Source organism: Haliaeetus albicilla, chromosome W (assembly GCF_947461875.1).
Source record: "Haliaeetus albicilla chromosome W, bHalAlb1.1, whole genome shotgun sequence".
NCBI classification, from domain to species: domain Eukaryota; kingdom Metazoa; phylum Chordata; class Aves; order Accipitriformes; family Accipitridae; genus Haliaeetus; species Haliaeetus albicilla.
In genome coordinates, this window is record NC_091515.1 from 26460063 (window position 1) to 26479892 (window position 19830).

Below are 19830 nucleotides of genomic sequence, written 5' to 3' on the forward strand. Positions count from 1 at the left end.
TAGAGCGAGCAAATCCGGGGTGACTGCTGCATCCCAGTATTGGGAGCCAGGATGGACCTGTCGATGACTGGTATATAAGAGGCAGGAGAAGGGTAAGCGCACCCCCTCGCAATTGCGCTTGGTTTATGGGGTAAGCGGACCCCCTCGCAATTGCGCTTGGTTTATGGGGTAAGTGGACCCCCTCGCAATTGCGCTTGGTTTATTTTTGCAGCTGCTGAAGGTTGTCAACTGGAGTGATGATTGTATGATGTGAATGTTTGGAAATTTATGTTAAAGATTTTGTGTGGGTGTGTGGAAATGATATGTTGAAATTTATAGGTGTATGTATGTTTGTTAATGTGTGAATGTCTTTATGTATTAATAGGGGTGATTCCCTGCTTTGTATGTGGGCTTGCAACTGGACTATATAATAATTAGCATCCGGCTTGGGTTCTGTTGAAGTGTAAATCTTGTGGGAGAATCTGGTACTGTACATCTAGCAGACAGAAACCAGACTGCCTTGAGTGTTTTCTCCAAATTCCACACTTTTATGATTGGGAAAGAGCTCACTAAGAATCCGAAATAGTGAGATTGGTGTGTAAAGGAAAATTTAATTCCAGAAATTTGGGACGTGATGGAGGAAAACTGGGGAAGACTGTAAAAGAAGTGTAAGAAACAATTTGCATGGAAGCTTATTAAAAGGAGAAGCCAAGATCAAACTTAAGAATCATTAGGAGGAGTTATAAAATGGGAAACAATCAAGGAGGAATATCGAGGAAAAGTCCTCTGGGTTGTGTAATTGCCCACTGGAAAGATATTGTTGGGACCGGAGGTACGGAAAGTAAAAAGAACCTTATTAAATACTGCAATCAATGGTGGCCATTGTATAAGTTAGAAGGTGATGCTAAGTGGCCACTTAATGGGTCAATAGATTATAATACTCTATTACAACTAATGCTGTTTTTAAGGAGAGAAGGAAAATGGGATGAGGTTTCGTATGCAGACATGTTTTTCACCCTCCGAAATCATCCGGAGTGGCAAAGGGACTGTGGAATGGTACCCCCACAGGACCCCATGGTGCTTGCACTTGAGCGAGAGAACAACAAGGAGCTTAGAGGTAAACTGAGGCGGTGTTGTTCAGCATGTAGTATTGGACAAAGGTGTACAAAGACAAATAAAATCCATCAGGTACCAGAACAAGATCTAACTGATTTGTTTAAGCCTCCCCCTCGACCACAGGAACAGGATGCAGACTCGGATAGAACTCCGACCCCCCCGAGCAGTCCTGTATCTTCCCGTACTAGGAAGAAAATTACCTCAACAGCTTTACAAGTAGCTTTCCGAGAGGCAGTGGGGCCAGAGGGTGGGACGATGTTAATCAAAGTACCCTTTTCTACTGCTGACCTAGGGGAATGGAAAAAGGTTGCAAAAGATTATAGGAGAGATCCGATAACTGTAGCTAAGCATTTCCAATTTATTGTGAAACAGCATAACCCTGATTGGAAGGATATACAGTTATTATTGGAATATATGACTGAGACAGAGAACCAGCTGATTTTAAAAACAGCAGGGAACCTTGCTGAAGATCATTATAAGATTACAGGAGGGGACATTAAGGAATATTTCCCTCTCCAAGACCCAAAGTGGGATGTTAATAGATCTGCACATATGGAAAGATTGCAGGGGTATCAGGAGTGGATTACAAAAGGAATGGAGAGAGCAATCCCCAAAACTATAAATTGGTCAGCTTTATATTTAGTAACAGAGAAGAAGGATATAGGCAAGGGCAAAGGAAATTAATGGCTGTTATTCAGGAAGAAAGAGGAAGAGGGCCTAGACGAGACTTGCCCCGACTGGGCAAGGATCAATGTGCTTTGTGTAAGAAATTCGGTCATTGGAAAAGGGAATGCCCAAGGAACAAGGAGGATGAGAGGGCTCAAACAGGAGGAATGGTAGCCCCTGTGAAGGGAGACTGACGGGAACCTGGGGAATCTACCCTAGCGGATCCACTGGTTATAATTAAGCTAGGGAAAACACAACAAGAGGTAGAATTTTTGGTAGATACAGGAGCAACATACTCGGTTCTGAATCAGGCTTTGATGCCCCTGGGAAATGATTATGTCATGGTGAAAGGAGCGACTGGCCAAAGTGAAAAGGCATATTTTTGTAAACCTTTAGAATATAAATTAGGAAAACAGTGGGGCATTCATAAATTTTTATATATGCCCAACTCCCCAAAGGCACTTTTGGGAAGGGACTTGTTGGAACAATTGGGAGCAAAAATTGTATTCAAAAAGGGAGAAATTACTCTGGAGATAAAAGATCAGCAATATATTCAAATATTGAGCCTAACCTTAACCAGTCTCCCCCTAGAAGGAAACATTAACGAGGACATCTTAAACCAAGTGTACCTGGGGGTATGGGCTACTGATGCACCTGGAAGAGCGAAAAGTGCTCCACCTGTTGAAGTTAGGATCAAGGAAGGCCAAAAGCTGGTAAGAATTAAACAATATCCCCTAAAGAAGGAAGACAGAGAAGGAATCCGGCCAGTGATAGAAAAATTTTTGCAGTTGGGATTATTAAAAGAGTGTGAGTCTGAATTCAATACCCCTATATTACCTGTTCGGAAGCCCGATGGGTCATATCGGGTGGTCCAAGACTTACGGGCGGTGAATAAGATAACTGAAGATCTTTACCCGGTAGTGGCAAACCCATGTACCCTGTTGACCGTATTAACACCTGAATTGACTTGGTTTACTGTTTTAGATTTGAAGGATGCTTTCTTTTGCCTCCCTCTCCATGAAGCCAGCCAAAAATTATTTGCATTTGAATGGGAAAACCCCAAGAGTGGTTGAAAGACCCAGCTCACTTGGACGGTGTTGCCACAAGGATTTAAGAATAGTCCTACCATTTTTGGCAATCAGCTTACGAAAGACTTAGAATCCTGGGAAGCCCCATCTGAGGAGGGGAAGATGTTGCAGTATGTGGATGATATCCTGATCGCCACCAAAACAGAGAAAGATTGTATGACATGGACGCCACTGAGCAGAAACACCTTGAGTGGAATAAGGAGACCGAACAAGCCTTTGAGCTACTGAAAAAGGCTTTGATGTCAGCCCCGGTCTTAGGACTCCCAGATGTGAGCAAGCCATTTCTTCTTTACTCCCATGAGAAGCAGGGCATTGCCCTGGGAATATTAGCACAAAACCTGGGCCCATATCGACGGGCAGTTGCCTACCTCTCTAAGCAGTTAGACATGACTGCAAAAGGTTGGCCTGGATGCTTGCAGGCATTTGCGGCTATGATACTGAATATTACAGGAAGCCCGAAAGTTTACTCTGGGCCAGAAAATGACTGTTCTGGTGTCTCACACAGTATCAGCAGTACTGGAAGCAAAAGGTAGACACTGGCTCTCTCCACAAAGATTCCTGAGATATCAAGCTATATTGGTAGAGCAGGATGACGTGGAGATTGTAGTCACTAACATTGTCAACCCAGCTTCTTTTCTCAGCGGGAACACAGGAGAACCGGTACATCATGACTGTTTGGAAACCATCGAAGCAACATATGCCAGTCGCTCAGACCTGAAAGACAGCCCCATGGAAAACGGGGAAACTTGGTTCACAGACGGAAGCAGTTACGTCCTAAATGGTAATCGACATGCGGGATACTCTGTCACCACCAGCCAAGAGAAAAAACTCTGGAGCCGCAGTGGGAAGGACCATTTCAAGTATTACTTACCTCCTTCACCGCGATTAAGATCAAGAAACAGAATGCCTGGATCCATCACACTAGGGTGAAGAAGGCACCCAAAGGACAATGGACTTCACAAGAAAAAGGACCTTTGAAGCTCAAATTTGTGAGACATTGATTGTTATGTTTCTGAGTTGGACCTTGTCCAAGGGGCAGGCTTGGGATCGAAATACTTATTTAAATATGACAGAGAGTATCTCGAAAGTACTAAATTTATCAGATTGTTGGGTATGTAATCCCCTTCCTCGGGGGAACATGGAACTCCCCTGTTTAGGAATCCCGACCACAAATTGGACATCTCTTATTAAAGACGGGCCAGACAGGAATGGATCATGCCCTCATGGAAAGGGAAATACCCAGCAGGGACCCAACTTTGATCTGGAGGTACCCGACCCTAAAGAGGTCTTAATTACTGGCCGTTGCTTAAATATTACTGATAATATTTGGGGAGACATGGATAATTGTAGCCTTGCGGAAAATCTGGGAACTTTTGATAAAGGAAAATTAGAATGCCTTGGACTGAACTTAAGTATCAGTTTCTATTATATCCGGAAACCAAAGGGGGGGCCAGGAAAGAAGGGGCGAGAACAAGACAGAAGGGAGATGCATCTCGGTCCAAGATGCAACATAGGGCCCGGATACTGGTGGCTCTGTGGGGATGGCAGGGCCAGAAAGAGTTTACCCCAGAACTGGAAGGGACACTGTGTTCGAGGGTACCTTGCACCTCAGACCAGTATATTCGAGGGAGCTTCGCCTCCCCGAGGGTTTTTGAGAACACCTTGGCTCCGTGTAAAACGGGCTGAAAACCCACTAGTTATTCGAGGTACTGGGTACCATAGTTTTGTCCAATGGTTAATCTCCTCTTTAGGGGTAAGCGAGTTGGAGAAAGCTATCATGAATATATCTGCTACATTAGAGATTATAGAAAGTGCTACAATTGATGCAATTCGAGGGCTGCAACTGGAAATACAATCCCTGAGTAAAGTAGTACTCCAAAATAGAATGGGGTTGGACATGCTTTTAGCAAAAGAAGGGGGCTTATGTGTAGTTATAAACCAAACTTGCTGTACCTATATCAAAACCAACGAATTGAAACAGATCTTGAGGAGATATGGGAAAGGACTAAAATACTACATGAAGTTTCCCAAGATGACACTTCTTGGGGCTTGACAGGCATATTAGAAAAACTAACCTCCTGGTTGCCAAATTTAACATGGTTAAAGCATTTGTTTGTCACTATAATAATCATCATTCTCTTGTCTGTGGTCCTTTGCATGGTGGTTCGATGTGGCCTTTTGTGCTGTAAGAGTACAGGAGACTCTTACAGTGAATGGAAAAAGAATCAGTTACGACGAAAACTGGAGACCAACAAATACTTTGAGAGGATGCTAGATAGGGAAACAATGTATTAGAAGTACTAGGATTAAATATAGTAAAAGAATTTACTATTTTCTAGAAAAGGGGAGACTGAGACAAGGGGAGTCAAAAGAATCTCAGTAGACATAATAAAGGGGGTGAAAGATGATGTTTAGTGCTTACATTGTTGAAATTAGCTGAGGTAGAGACAATCCTTGATAAGAAGCAGGAGCAGGCCCCAAGAGCCAGCTAAGACTGGTCTTGCGGCTTGCGTGAATACCAAGAAATCACTGAGCCTTGTGAGGGACTGTGCTGAAGTGCTGACTCACATTGCTGACTCACGGTGCTGCTGCCTAATGTGAGGGACTGTGCTGAAGTGCTGACTCACGGTGCTGCTGCCCCAATACCCTGCTGTTGTAGGGGAGTATGCACAAGACATCCCCAAAGAAACCACCATACCCGCACCTGCCGAGCTGTGCTTGCCCGATAGGGTAATGAGCTCTGTGGAAATGGGTGGACTTTTCCGAAAAGTTGTGGGGACTGGGACAATAAGAGCACTGCGTGCTCCCCTCTCAAGAACGGAAGACCCGAACATGGAAAAACATCAGAAGGACTGTGACACCTGAAGGAGAGACACCTGACTGGTGGCAGAGGAACCCGACCCTCCATCACCGGCATCGGAACCGACTCAGTGGGACGTTGCTGGCTTCGTGGTGGTGGTAACTAGTCTTGCTACCTCTCTTCCGTTCACTTGCTTAGGTCTGCCTCTTTTTCTCCTTCCTCCCTCTGTTCTATCGCAGCTATTGGTTATTGTAGGGAATAAAAGTTGTAAGGTTATACAGCATCTGACCTCGTTTGTGTCTTAATCTCGCTCTCGGGATCATTTAACAACCCTCCCCGATATTGGATCGGGACAAGCCTGTGCAAGGAAAGAGGTTACTAGGGGTGACAAAGAGGAGTCATCTATCTTCATCTCTGCGACCACCAGGCGACCACCATAAAGAGGCACTGCGCAGGTGCAGTTGAGAGGAGACTATGGAAATGACCTCTTGGAGCTAATTTTAATATGAAGCGGGGATAGGTCATGCATATGTATAGGCATATTGTGAATATGTAATACCTGACTGTATAAAGTTGAGGTGAACTGCCGAGTCGGGCGCGCACAACTTTGGTGGGACTACCCCCCGTGCTGCCCAGCACTGAATGAACATACCTACTTTACAATCTCACTGATTGTGGAGTCTGTTTTCCGCACATCATGTGTATATATATCTCAAAGGACAGAAATGGTGATGATTGACTAGGATGTAACAGAAAGTATTGGAACTGAGCATGACATCAATGGTATAGAATAAGGGTTGGATACTGTCCTGCTTTCAGCTGGGATTGAGTTAATTTTCTTTCTAGTAGCTGGTATAGTGCTATGTTTTGAGTTCAGTATGAGAAGAATGTTGATAACACTGATGTTTTCAGTTGTTGCTAAGTAATGTTTAGACTAAGGATTTTTCAGCTTCTCATGCCCAGCCAGCAAGAAGGCTTGAGGGGCACAGGAAGTTGGGAGGGGAGACAGCCAGGACAGCTGACCCAAAATGGCCAATGGGGTATTCCATACCATGTGACGTCATGTCTAGTATATAAACTGGGGGTACTGGGTCTGGTGGGATCACCGCTTGGGAATTAACTGGGTGTTGGTTGGCAGGTGGTGAGCAATTGCATTGTGCATCACTTGTATATTCGAATCCTTTTCTTATTATTATTGTCTTTTTATTATTGTTATTATTATTATTATTATTATTATTATCATCATTATTTTCTTCTTTTCTGTTCTGTTAAACTGTTCTTATCTCCACCCACGAGTTTTACTTTTTTTTCTGATTCTCTCCCCCATCCCACTGGGTGGGGGGGGAGTGAGTGAGTGACTGCGTGGTCCTTAGTTGCTGGCTGGGGTTAAACCACGACAGTCCCACATGCTATGAATCTTTAGAACAAGAGTTTCAAAGAGAATAAAAAGTCTCATCTGTAATGGATAGCTGCTCGATATTTCCAATGAAGCTACCTAGAACTTGATTTTTAGGTTAAGAATCTCCAATACATCATCCTTCTGTGCACCCAGACAGTCGTTCATATTTTTGAACAATTTTCTTTTTATTTTGTTATTATTTTTCATTACATGTAAATACTTATTGGGTACATATTGTGCTAGTAATTTTTGCAGTCGTCATTTATGCTACTTGACTCTTTAAGCCCTTGAAATTTGGGACTCAATAAATAAAGCAACTGAAATTGTGAAATCCATCACAATAGAGGATAGTCTGAAATGGAGAATCTATATCCTCTCATTCTTCCTCCTGTGAATGATGCTCTCTCAGCTTACTACACCATCTGCTGTCTTTTCCTTCTTTTTATTTCCAGGAGCTAGTCCTAGCACTGATCCTTCTTTCTGTTAGGTAGCACTAGAGTTACTGCTCTAATAAGACTTTCTTTTAAGCATCCAGATTGATCAGACATTCAGGGTTAAGCTACTGTCTTGGGTGCCATTTTGATGACAATATTTGCCTTCTTCCTTCCTCTTTCTTCATGAAAAGGACAGAAAAGAACATCTCAGACAGCTTCCATTAGGAGCACGTCTCCTTTCTAAGCATTCACAAAAGTGAGAATACCATGTATGTATTCTGGAGAATATTCACTCTGTTTAGACAACTTTGACATCCTACTGTAGAGTGATTGGTACACCTTCAGTCAGAAGCTTTGAAAGAGATACATTCAGTGGAAGAAAAAGATAGACATTTTAGTTGCATGCCTAAAACTAGAGAACATCTGGTAACATATGTCAGAGTAACATTTGCTCTAAGTTTGGCCAGACATCACTTCAAACGTTTTTGTTACTGTCTTCTTTTTGGCACAAAAAAGATAGGTGGAAAACATGAAAGAACATCCAGGAAACTGCTGCTTTTTATAACGTTGCTGTTTTATTAAAAAAGTGAAATTTATCAGCTGTGGTTATTTTCCAGAATGTCTTTCTAATGATTACCTTAATTGCATTGCCTGCAGAGTATGCAGTTTTTATTAATCAATAAGACAATGATCCTTATAATGAAATTATACAAGCAGAAACTAATCATCTCATCATCAATCTCTAAATCTGTTTCCCATTATTAAAATCCACAATACTCTGTAGGTTCCTCAACAACAATATTTTACAACTACAGTGTATGTCACAGTGTAGGTGTTTTCACTGTAGACTGTGGTTTAATTTCCTTGCTAGCTATATCACTCTGAGCTGTATTCGGTATGTAAGATGAGCCAGTGTTACAGGTTTGTGTGGCGCAGTTTGGTTTTTTTTTGGTAGCGGGGGAGGGGCCGTAGGGCCGGCTCCTGTGAGAAGCTGCTGGAAGCTTCCCCAGCTCCAAGTCAGACCCGCCTCTGGCCCAGGCCGACGCAATCAGTGACAGTGGTGGCACCTCTGGGAGAACAGATTTAAGAAGGGGAACCAGTAGTGAGTAGGGGGATTGGAATGTGAGAGGAACACCTATGCAGACACCGAGGTCAGTGAAGGTAGAGGAGGAGGGGCGCCAGAGGAGGTGGATGCCCCTGCAGCCCGTGGAGGGGAGTGGTGGAGCGGAGGCCCCTGAAGATGGCCATGACTCCATGGGAAAGCCAGTGCTGGAGCAGGTTGTGACTGAAGATCAGCCCGTGGAAAGGACCCACGCCAGGGAAGATCGGAAGGAACTGCAGCCCGCAGAAAGGACTCACATTGGAGAAGTTCGTGAAGGACTGTCTCCTGTGGGAGGGACCCCACGGTGGAGCAGGGGATGAGTGAGGAGTCCTCCCCCTGAGGAGGAAGGAGTGGCAGAGGCAAGGTGTGGTGAGCTGACCCCAACCCCCTTCCCCTGTTCCCCTGCACCTCCGGGGGAGGAGGTGGAGAGAACCGGGAGTGGGGTTGAGCCAGGAAGGAGGGAGGGGTGGGGGGAAGGTGTTCTGAGATTTGGTTTTACTTCCTAATATCCTTGATTTGATTTGTAATAAATTAAATTGATTTTGTTTCTTCCCCAAGTTGAGCCTGTCTTTTGCCCGTGACCATAAGTGGGGAGTGATCCCTCCCAGTCCTTATCTCAACTCAGGAGCCTGCCTTTATATTTCCTCCTCATCCCACCATGGTTGGGTGGGGGAGTGAGTGAGTGGCTGCATGGTGCTTTGTTAGTGGCTGGCCTTAAACCACAACAGCCAGTAGCAACAACATCCACCATTCCCGCTGACTGGGTTTCCCCACTGAGGCTATAGATGTTTAAAGCTATATGTATGTTCTGATATACCACTGCTCCTAGGCAGGGGATGAAAGAAAGAAAGGTGGCTGGTGTTTTCCACTTGAATAATCTGCAGCTAAACTGGTGCAACACAGTGCACGTACCCTCAGCTAATACCTAATATGTGGAGAACCTTCCAGAAGGTCAAACTGTGTATGTCCATGCAACAACAGCCAACCCAGCAGGGGTTGTGGGATTTAAGCCAATCAGAACCAGGGATTCTCCACCCAGACCTATAAGTACTGGGGCTGCTGGATATGTGAGGCTTGCTTGAGTGTGTGAGGGCTAATGGTGGGGTGGGGAAACCCTGTAGCCTGCATGCTACCAACTGGGTCTGCTATGTTGGCCCCGACCTTCTCTCCTTGGCTGTGCCATGTATCTTATGGAGCAGGGAGGTAGTGTGACTCATTGTCCTGGTTTCAGCTGGGATAGAGTTAATTTTTGTTCTAATAGCTGGTATAGTGCTATGTTTTGGATTCAGTATGAGAAGAATGCTGATAGCACACTGATGTTTTCAGTTGTTGCTAAGGAGTGTTTAGACCAAGTCAAGGATTTTTCAGCTTCTCATGGCCAGCCAGCAAGAAGGCTGGAGGGGCACAAGAAGTTGGGAGGGGACACAGCCAGGACAGCTGACCCAAACTGGCCAAAGGGATATTCCATACCATGTGATGTCATGTCTAGTATATAAACTGGGGGGAGTTGGCCTGGGAGGCAGATCGCTGCTCGGGAACTAACTGGGCATCAGTCGGTGAGTGGTGAGCAATTGCATTGTGCATCACTTGTTTTGTATATTCCAATTCTTTTATTATCATTATTGTCATTTTATTAGTGTTATAATTATTAGTTTCTTCCTTTCTGTTCTATTAAACTGTTCTTATCTCAACCAATGAGTTTTACTTTCTTTTTTTTTCTGATTCTCTCCCCCATCCCACTGGGTGGAGGGGGGAAGGGAGCGAGTGGCTGCATGGTGCTTAGTTGCTGGCTGGGGTTAAACCACGACACTCATTAACATCAAATATCCTTGTGACTAAGAGTGTTTTGACAGTGGAGCCCATTTAGTCACATAGTCATTTTGATCTCAAACTGTGATAGCCTGCCAACTGAAGTGTGCTAAGACCATCTTCTTTTCAAAGACAAAAGAGGTCGAAATGTGGTAGATGATACTCATCTAAGGGCAATACACATTAAGGGCATATCTTTCTTTTTCTTTTTCCTGTGCTCTTCCTGTACCTCAGCAGACTAACTTAACATCCCAGGAAAACATATTTCTGATCTTGTAAGGAGAGAAGGACCTTCTTGGGGCAGGAAGGTGACTTCCTGCCTGAGGTGAGTACCTGTTTGAGAAGCTGCCAGTGTGGCCACCTTATAGGTACAGTCATAGGAAAAGGAAGCCTGTGGGGTATAAGTGCATTACTGTTTACATTTGAGAATTCTTGCTCTCCTGCACTTTTCATTATGTCTTACCATGAAACTTCCTCCTTGGAAGCCAAAGCTTAAAGTTAGCAAGAAGAGGGGTTAAAAGGATGCAGCTGTAAATCATTAATGCTTTAAGTGATGGCATTCAAAATTTAAACCTATAATGTAAATGAGCTTAATAGCACAGATATTTCCAATGAAGAAAAAAATAGAAAATAGACAAGCAAACACTGTGTATTCCAGTCCACCATATTTAATTATTTTAAGTAATAGTTTTTTCTACCTGTTTTTGTCTCTTCTTAAAATAAGAAACCTAGAGAAAAAATTAAGTAACAGCAATAGTATTTGAAATTGTGATATACTATGATCACAGCATAATTATCTAACTAAAATATAACAGTGGTGCTCCTAAACATTACACAGGAATAAAAAACTGGTGCAAGTCTGTAGCCACCCCCTGTTTTTCCTCTAGGCAAACCAGTTCATACTAGAAATGAATTAATATAACCAGGTCTCCTATCATTCCTTAAATAACATCATTGTCACCTCTCAAAAACTTGAATAAATTTAGAAAGAAGGACTGACTTATCTGCTTCCAGGTTTTCATGGGTATTTCCATTCTTTGCTCTCAACTACTAATTTACCAGTTTTAGCCATTTTTTTTAAAATCTGAGAAACTCTCAGTTGATCCTCTGCCCAGCAGAGGATAATTTTTGTTGTCTTAACCCAACGATAAAAAAGTGGTTTGTCCTGTTCCCTCACTCCTACAATCCCTGTTGAAAAAAACATTCTTCTGTGATCAGTTTATTTATGGTCACCCAGGATTGGAATTATAAGTCTTCTCTTACACCTTCCCAAGGTTTCTGTCTTCTTCCATAGCCAACTGACTGTTTATTGTTTTTATTTATGCTAATCTCTGTTCATTTGGGATCTTTTCCTAATTTATTATTCATGGTCTGTATAGTTCATTCAGGTAAATGACCAAGATAATTGCTGCCCTACTCAGTGCAAAGAGAATCCAGTGGCCTCTTCTGCTCCCCTGAAATCAGTACTGACGTTGAGCCAGACTGCAAGACCACGGTGCATCGAGGAGTTAGTGATCCACATAACAGTCAACCTGAGCAGGCACAGGCCTGCGCTGTGCTGCACCTCCAGCGTGGCCTTCAGACCAGTGCTGTGTTGTACAAATCTCTTAGCTTCAGGATAACCTCAGCCAGCTCATTGTACCGGAGGAGCCTGCGGGCAGCTTCCCCTCCGTACCAGCAATTATACCACCTGCGTGGCCTTGCCTTTATCTAACAGCGCAGCAAGTTCTCATGTGAACATCGTTTCTGTTTGACTGTAGACATGATAAATAGAGCTGTTTCCTTGTAAAAAAATCATATAATAGCTTGAAAGAACAAAAGGGGAGAATCTCTGCTATTGATGAGGTCTGTATGGTGTGCTGCATGTGAGTGGGAGTCCCGTTTGATGCTACACCTCCCAGGGCTCCCACCATTTTAAGGGGTGTAAAATAATCTGTGCTAGTCTCATCTCAGTGTTAGCTCTAATAAATAGCATTTTAAATGTCACCTTACAGTCTCTAAGTGCCTTTCTTACTGGGATCATAATGGACCAGCACTTCCTTGTGCAAAACACTTTGCATGCTGTGGAATAATTACTGGAGGTGACTTATTGATATATCCCCCCTCATCTTAAGGGAAGGTAAACCTCCAGGGTGGAATGCGGTGGATATACAAGAAACCTGTTCCATAATAATTCCCTAAGCAACATAACCTGCAACCTTAGCTGTTAGCAACACCAGGGGAGCTTGGTATGCTGACTAAGAAAAACAACACGGAGGGTGGAGGGGAGACACTGTGGCCAGGCTCTGTGATATCACTGCAGGGATGGGGAACTGGAACTACTGGAACAAGAATGGAAGGTCCCTGCATTGAATCCACTGAAGCAAGGAGGTGAAACAATGGGGTTCTGTCAACGCTATGGCCTTACTTCTGATTTATATCATAAGTGCCCAGTTCTGGAGTAGTGACATGCTAAATCATGTCCTCTGGGTGAACTTTGCTCATTATGATACCAAAACACATCTCCATCCCAAAAGCTACCTGCCTTCAAGGTATAACCACCCCTCACTGAGCATGCACTCTGAATTTTCTCTAGCATATACCGTTAAAAGTAAAGTGAGGAGATTTTACACCAATCTGTGGGGGATTGACCCTGGCTGGATGCCAGGTGCCCACCAAAGACGTTCTATCACTCCCCCCTCCTCAGCTGAACAGGGGAGAGAAAATATAACAAAGGGCTTGTGGGTCGAGATAAGGACAGGAGAGATCGCTCACCAATTACTGTCATGGGCAAAACAGACTCAACTTGGGGAAAATTAATTCAATTTATTAGCAATCAAATCAGAGTAGGGTAATGAGAAATAAACCCAAATCTCAGAACACCTCCCCTCCACCCCTCCCTTCTTCCCGGGCACAACTTCACTCCCGGATTCTCTACCTACTCCAGCAAGCGGCACAGGGGGATGGGGAATGGGGTTTACGGTCAGTTCATCACATGTTATTTCTGCCGCTTCATCCTCCTCAGGGGCAGGACTCCTCACACTCTTCCCCTGCTCCAGTGTGGGGTCCCACCCATGGGAGACAGTCCTCCACGAACTTCTCCAACGTGGGTCCTTCCCATGGGCTGCAGTTCTTCATGAACTGCTCCTGCATGGGTCCCTTCCATGGCATGTAGTCCTTCAGGCACAGACTGCTCCACTGTGGGTCCCCCACGGGGTCACAGGTCCTGCCAGAAAACCTGCTCCAGCGTGGGCTCCTCTCTCCACAGATCCGCAGGTCCTGCCAGGAGCCTGCTCCAGCGTGGGCTTCCCACGGGGTCACAGCCTCCTTCGGGAACCCACCTGCTCCAGCGTGGGGTCCTCCACAGGCTGCAGGTGGATATCTGCTCCACTGTGGACCTCCATGGACTGCAGGGGGACAGCCTGCCTCACCATGGTCTTCACCACAGGCTGCAGGGGAATCTCTGCTCCGGTGCCTGGAGCACCTCTTCCCCCTTCTTCTTCACTGACCTGGGCGTCTGCAAGGTTGTTTCTCTTACATGTTCTCACTCTCTCTCCGGCTGCCATTTCTGTCTGTCCCGCAACTTTTTTTCCTTCTTAAAAATGTTATCACAGAGGTGTTACCACTATCGCTGATTGGCTCGGCCTTGGCCGGCGGTGGGTCCATCTTAGAGCCGGCTGGTATTGGCTCTGTTGGACACAGGGGAAGCTTCCAGCAGCTTCTTACAGAAGCCACCCCTGTAACCCCCCCTGCTACCAAAACCTTGCCGCACGAAGCCAATACACGATCATAATAAAGGTATGTATGACTAGAGTCACTCAAGCGCCACCTAAAAATAAGAAAGTAGTATAAAAGGGCTAAAGAGATGAGGAATGCTAGGGAAGACACCATCATAGACAAGTCAGGAGGACATCTCTGACTTCTGGGATCAGTTGACGGGTGGAACCTCTCTTCCCCCCCCAATGAGATGCCTATTGGGTAAGATTTGACCCTTTGGTTATACCGAATGCTTCCCCGGGAAACTTGGAAATCTCTATAGAGTTATTCCATAATTTAACTTGTTTGTACTCGACTGTATTATTATTCATATTCTTGGTACTTGCATGCGCTTTGCAGACAGTGTATTTATCACTCGCAATCCAAAAGAATCTGCACTTCTGTTGCTTTAATAAACTGTACTATTCATTAAAATCTAGCCATGAGAGTTCTCATTGAATGCAACCAAACTCCTTAAGTCTGGCCATGATAGTTCGTTGAACGTGACTAAATTGAAAGTATGGTGCGCTATTAGTGCATCCGTAATCGTGGTAGTTCAATATATTGAACGCAACCAGACTTATAGCGTTGAATTGGACAACACTCAGAATCTAAACCTAGCCGCCCCCAGCCTCTCTGATATCTGAGGACAAGCTGGAATGCAAGGGGGTTTATTTTCTGCCAAACTTCTTTACCCTTTAATGCAACACATGCGAAGTAAAGAAATGAGAAAGAAAATAATTCTAATTGGCTTTGAAAAAATAGGGTCAGAAAAGGCTTGAATCCTTGGAGTTCAGAAACGTTTACCTGTCTGTCTATCAGGAAAAAAAACCCTGTCCCTTCAGTTGTATCAAGACACCACAAAGGTATAAAGTGTCTTGGATAAATAACTGAATTACCCAAATATTAGCAGAAAAAATGATAGCACCTCTAGAAATAGACCATTTCAAACCACAAACCTTCATGTTTCAGGATTTCTCACAGCTAAGATCTGTGATTCAGACCAGGTGGAATACAACTGTGATCAGATTTGGTGCTTAAATGAAAAATCTTTGTCTCTGCAAAGTTGGAAAATATCCACCCACTGGTTTTCATGAAATGACAGCCAATGGCAAACCAATGACAGAAATCAGTCCCTGCTAATATACAGTGATAATATATGTCGTTAAAGTTATGGGACCAACTTAAAAACGAGGTTAAAAATCATGCAGAGAATAAAGCCAGAAGGAAACATTCAAATATACCTCCTTACACCAAAAGAATATGGCACCATTTTTGGTTGATTTACAATAAAGTTGTAACTGCAATAAGTGGTATCGTACAAGCAGATTAAGGTATTTGATTTCTGTCATTACCATTTGGAACACAAATCCTCTAAACATATACTTTTTGAATTAAAAGTGTTAATCCATTAGAAAGCTAATGGACTGACACTCTTCACCCAAGGGAAAGAAAAATAAGAGGTAACATTAAAATAAGCATATGTTTTTGCAAGTGCAAATGGGTTTGGAGCTAGAAGATAGCTATTCAATGTGTAAATAGGCTCCATTAATAGGCTACCTCCATGGGTAGGTACTATAGCATCTTTGAAAGAGATTTCTACTTTGATAATTTGTTTCCACTATAAATAATTTAACTAAATTTTCTGAGATTGTACACTGGTCTGCTCCAGGTAAGAGCATTTCCAGGTGAAAACATTTCCTTTTCTTTACTGATGGATTTCTGGCCAGTGAGGACATGTCATCAGCTTAACTTGACAAAGTCCACGTACCAGGCGTCTAAAGAAAGATGAGGATCCTGTCAGAAAGACATAAACAAAACCTGAAGCTGTTTCAAAGCTAGGGGAAGTCTGATATGGTACTGAGGAAAGACAGATAAATTGGTGTAATAATTCAGGATTAAGTAGGATGAGACCTTTCTTTCCTAGCATAACTAACAGTCTTTCAAATGTGATTAAAATAAATTCTTTTATTTCAAGGCTTCAACTGTATTTGCCTTCAGGAGCCCATCAACTAAATATGTTTGATTTGATTGTAGGAGCAAAGATTGATGACAGCAAGTCATACATACAATTTTATATAAATAAACATTCAAGGTATAACTACCAAATTGGCAAATGTATCCCTGTCGTGGTTTAACCCCAGCTAAACTCTATCCCAGCTGAAGCCAGGACAATCCCAGAAGATGTCATTCATATGAACTGTTCTCTCTCTCTCTCTCTCTGTTATATCAAGTTTAGTTAACATTTTTTCTCCAAAAATGTTCATGGACTTGTTTTATGTTGGTCTAATAAAACTATTTCTTCCTTATTAAAACTAGTAAAAATCAGAAAACAGGTTCAATAAATTAAATGTTTGTCTAAAAACAGTATAGAAAATACTACAAGATTAATGAACAGCAAAAACAAAAGCAGAAAGTACAATAGAATTACAATTGATAACATCCTGCTTTGGTTATTTACATAAACTGTTTACATATTTTATATGGTACAAATGCTGATGTTTCTACTGAATTTTAATAATCTGTGTTTGTAATACATATTTTGAATGATCTCTGAATAAAGTTATGTCAGCTACATTTGTGGAAAGAAGAGAGTTCTGAAAAGATGGATTTGTACTTAGACAACTCTTGAAGGAAAAAGAAAGGTCTTGAAAAATCCTGTGATTACTTGCTCAGATTATCTCTCATGAATATACTTCCTGATGTTGTTTTTTGAAATTTGATATCTAATTATTTTATATTCTTAATGTAGAAGCACTTAGTAGTCAAATATATTGAGATGCACATTGGAAAAACCTTGGGCTTATTCCATGAATGGAGATATTGAGGAGACATACTCAGTACAAAAATACAAACAATATTATGTAATGTATAAGACAATACAAAAATAATTCAGTGTACAGCTATTTACATGCACAGCTTTAGAGTGGCCTTCCAAAGAACATTTTTGTCATCATGCCTATTTTATTCAAAAAAGGGTCATATTGCACATCTCTAAAAAAAATTTAGAAAAAAAGCATTTTTAAATTCATCATAGGACTTTCAGAGATGTATTCAAATAATATGAGATTTAATTTGCAACACACTGTTCCTATGTGAATGCAAAGTAAATCTTTCATGAATAGTTGTATATCATTATGACTCAGGGCAGAATTTAGCACTTGAGTATGCTCTCTCACACAGAATTTCCTTAAAAAAAAAAGTAAAGAATGTAATTCCTTCTACCTGCAGTGTATTCTGATCACAACTCATATGGAAAAATGTATTCTCATCAACCATTTCTCTTCTTACACTGTTAGGTTAAAATATTTTAATGTTAACACTGATATCTACATAATGATGAAATAGTTAAAGTTAAAACTTTTAACCTCCTTCTCTGCCCCTTCATAATTTATGCTATTGTTCAAAAAATATATATATTTTTCATGGAGTAATGTATTTAAGAATGTTGTGGTTTAACCCCAACCGGCAATTAAGCACCACCCAGCCGCTCGTTCACCTCCCTCACAGTGGGATGGGGGAGAGAATCGGAACGGTAAAAGTGAGAAAACCGTGGGCTGAGATAAAGACAGTTTAATAGGTAAAGCAAAAGCCGCACGTGCAAGCAAAGCAAAACCAGGAATTCATTCACCACTTCCCATTGGCAGGCAGGTGTTAAGCCATCTCCAGGAAAGCAGGGTTCCATCATGCGTAACGGTGACTTGGGAAGACAAACGCCACAACTCCAAACGTCCCCCTTTCCTTCTTCTTCCCCCAGCTTTATATGCTGTATTGGGTCTGGCTGAGATGGAGTTAATACTCCCCATAGCAGGCCTCATAGCACTGTGCTCTGCATCAGTAGCTAGAAAGGTGTTGATAACACACCAGTGTTTTGGCTACTGCTGAGCAGTGCTGGCACGGCATCAAGGCTGTCTCTCCAACATTTTTGCCCCTCCTCAACGGCAGGCTGGGGCTGGGCAAGATCTTGGGAGGGGACATAGCCAGGACAGCTGGCCTAAACTAACCAAACAGATATTCCATACCATATGATGTCAGCTCAGACATAAAAGCTAAGTAAAGGGAGATGGAAGGGGGGCATTTTTGTCTTCTGGAGCAACCACTATGCGTACTGAAGCCCTGCTTCCCAGGAAGTGGCCAGACATTGCCTGCTGATGGGAAGTAGAGAATAACATCATTTGTTTTTCTTTGCTTTCACATGCGACCTTTGCTTTCACTTAATTAAACTGTCCTTATCTTGACCCACGAGCCTTTTGTTATATTTTCTCCCCCCTGTCCAGCTGAGGAGGGGGAGTGATAGAGCGGCTTTGGTGGGCACCTGGCATCCAGCCAGGGTCAACTCACCACATATGCTGAGCATGACGTCATATGGTCTGGAATATCCCTTTGGTCAGTTGGGGTCAGCTGTCCCAGCTGTATCCCCTCCCAATTTCTTGTGCACCCCCCAGCCTGCTCGCTGGTGGGGTGGTGTGAGAAGCAGAAAAGCCCTTGGCTCTGTGTAAGCACTGCTCAGCAATAACAAAAACATCCCTGTGTTATCAACACTGTTTTCAGCACAAATCCAAAACATAGCCCCATACTAGCTACTATGAAGAAAATTAACTCTATCCCAGCCAAAACCAGCACAAAGAAATGGATTGTTTGTGTTGAAAGTGCTCAAGAGTGATATGATCTGATAAAAGGGCTGAAAAATATCTGTTCCTGTAGCAATTTATTCACATTACTCCAAGACAAGAAATGAATAGTATAAAAGTGGGCAAGAATTATGTGACACATAGGATGACTATATCATTAAACATTAAAATGTTAATAGGAACAACAATCAAGAGAATGTGAATTCCTATACCACAGACTGAATTCAGCTGTCATCCAAAACCACATCTGAAGTAATTCAGAGTTTTGGCAGCAACAAATTCACATTATTATTTTTAATTAAAAAAAAATAAAGGTTGGGACCATATTCAAGGATACATTACACAGCCATGTACAGAAACAAGCCGACATACCTTAACTTAAGAACAGCCTCCCTGAGTCCACTACAGGTCATGACCAGTGTAGAATGATGAAGAAACAAAAATAAGAACAGGACAAGTAAATAGAAAAAAGTTTCTTCCTATGAAAAACTGAAATTTATTACCATCCCAGATTCTTCAAACATAGGCTAAATTTCTGTCATCATATTTATCAACAAATAGAATAGAATAGAATAGAATAGTTCAGTTGGAAGGGACCTACAGTGATCATCTAGTCCAACTGCCTGACCACTTCAGGGCTGACCAAAAGTTAAGGTCATTGTCCAAATGCCTCTAAAACACTGAGAGGCTTGCGGCATCAATCACCTCTCTAGGAAGCTTGTTCCAGTGTTTGACCACCCTCTCAGTAAAGAAATGCTTCCTAATGTCAAGTCTAAACCTCCCTGGTGCAGCTTTGAACCATTCCCACGTGTCCTGTCCCTGGATCCCAGGGAGAAGAGATCAGCACCTCCCTCTCCACTTCCCCTCCTCAAGAAGCTGTAGAGAGCAATGAGGTTGCCCCTTACTCTCCTTTTCTCCAAACTAGACAACCCGAGTCCTCAGCCACTCCTCATAAAACATGCCTTCCAGCCCTGTCACCAACCTTGTTGCCCTTCTCTGTATGCATTCAAATACCTTAACATCCTTCTTAAATTGTGGGGCCCAGAACTGCACACAGTACTCAAGGTGAGG

The 19830-nt window shown here is 42.8% G+C and overlaps 1 protein-coding gene across 1 annotated transcript; it reads left to right on the top strand.

Annotated features, from left to right (window-relative positions):
- Positions 1 to 3798: 3798 nt before the first annotated feature.
- Positions 3799 to 5144, top strand: LOC138683589 (syncytin-1-like). Its single transcript, XM_069775576.1, is given in 2 exon segments — positions 3799 to 4807; positions 4810 to 5144. Coding segments are annotated over 2 exon segments (1344 nt in total).
- Positions 5145 to 19830: the final 14686 nt, after the last annotated feature.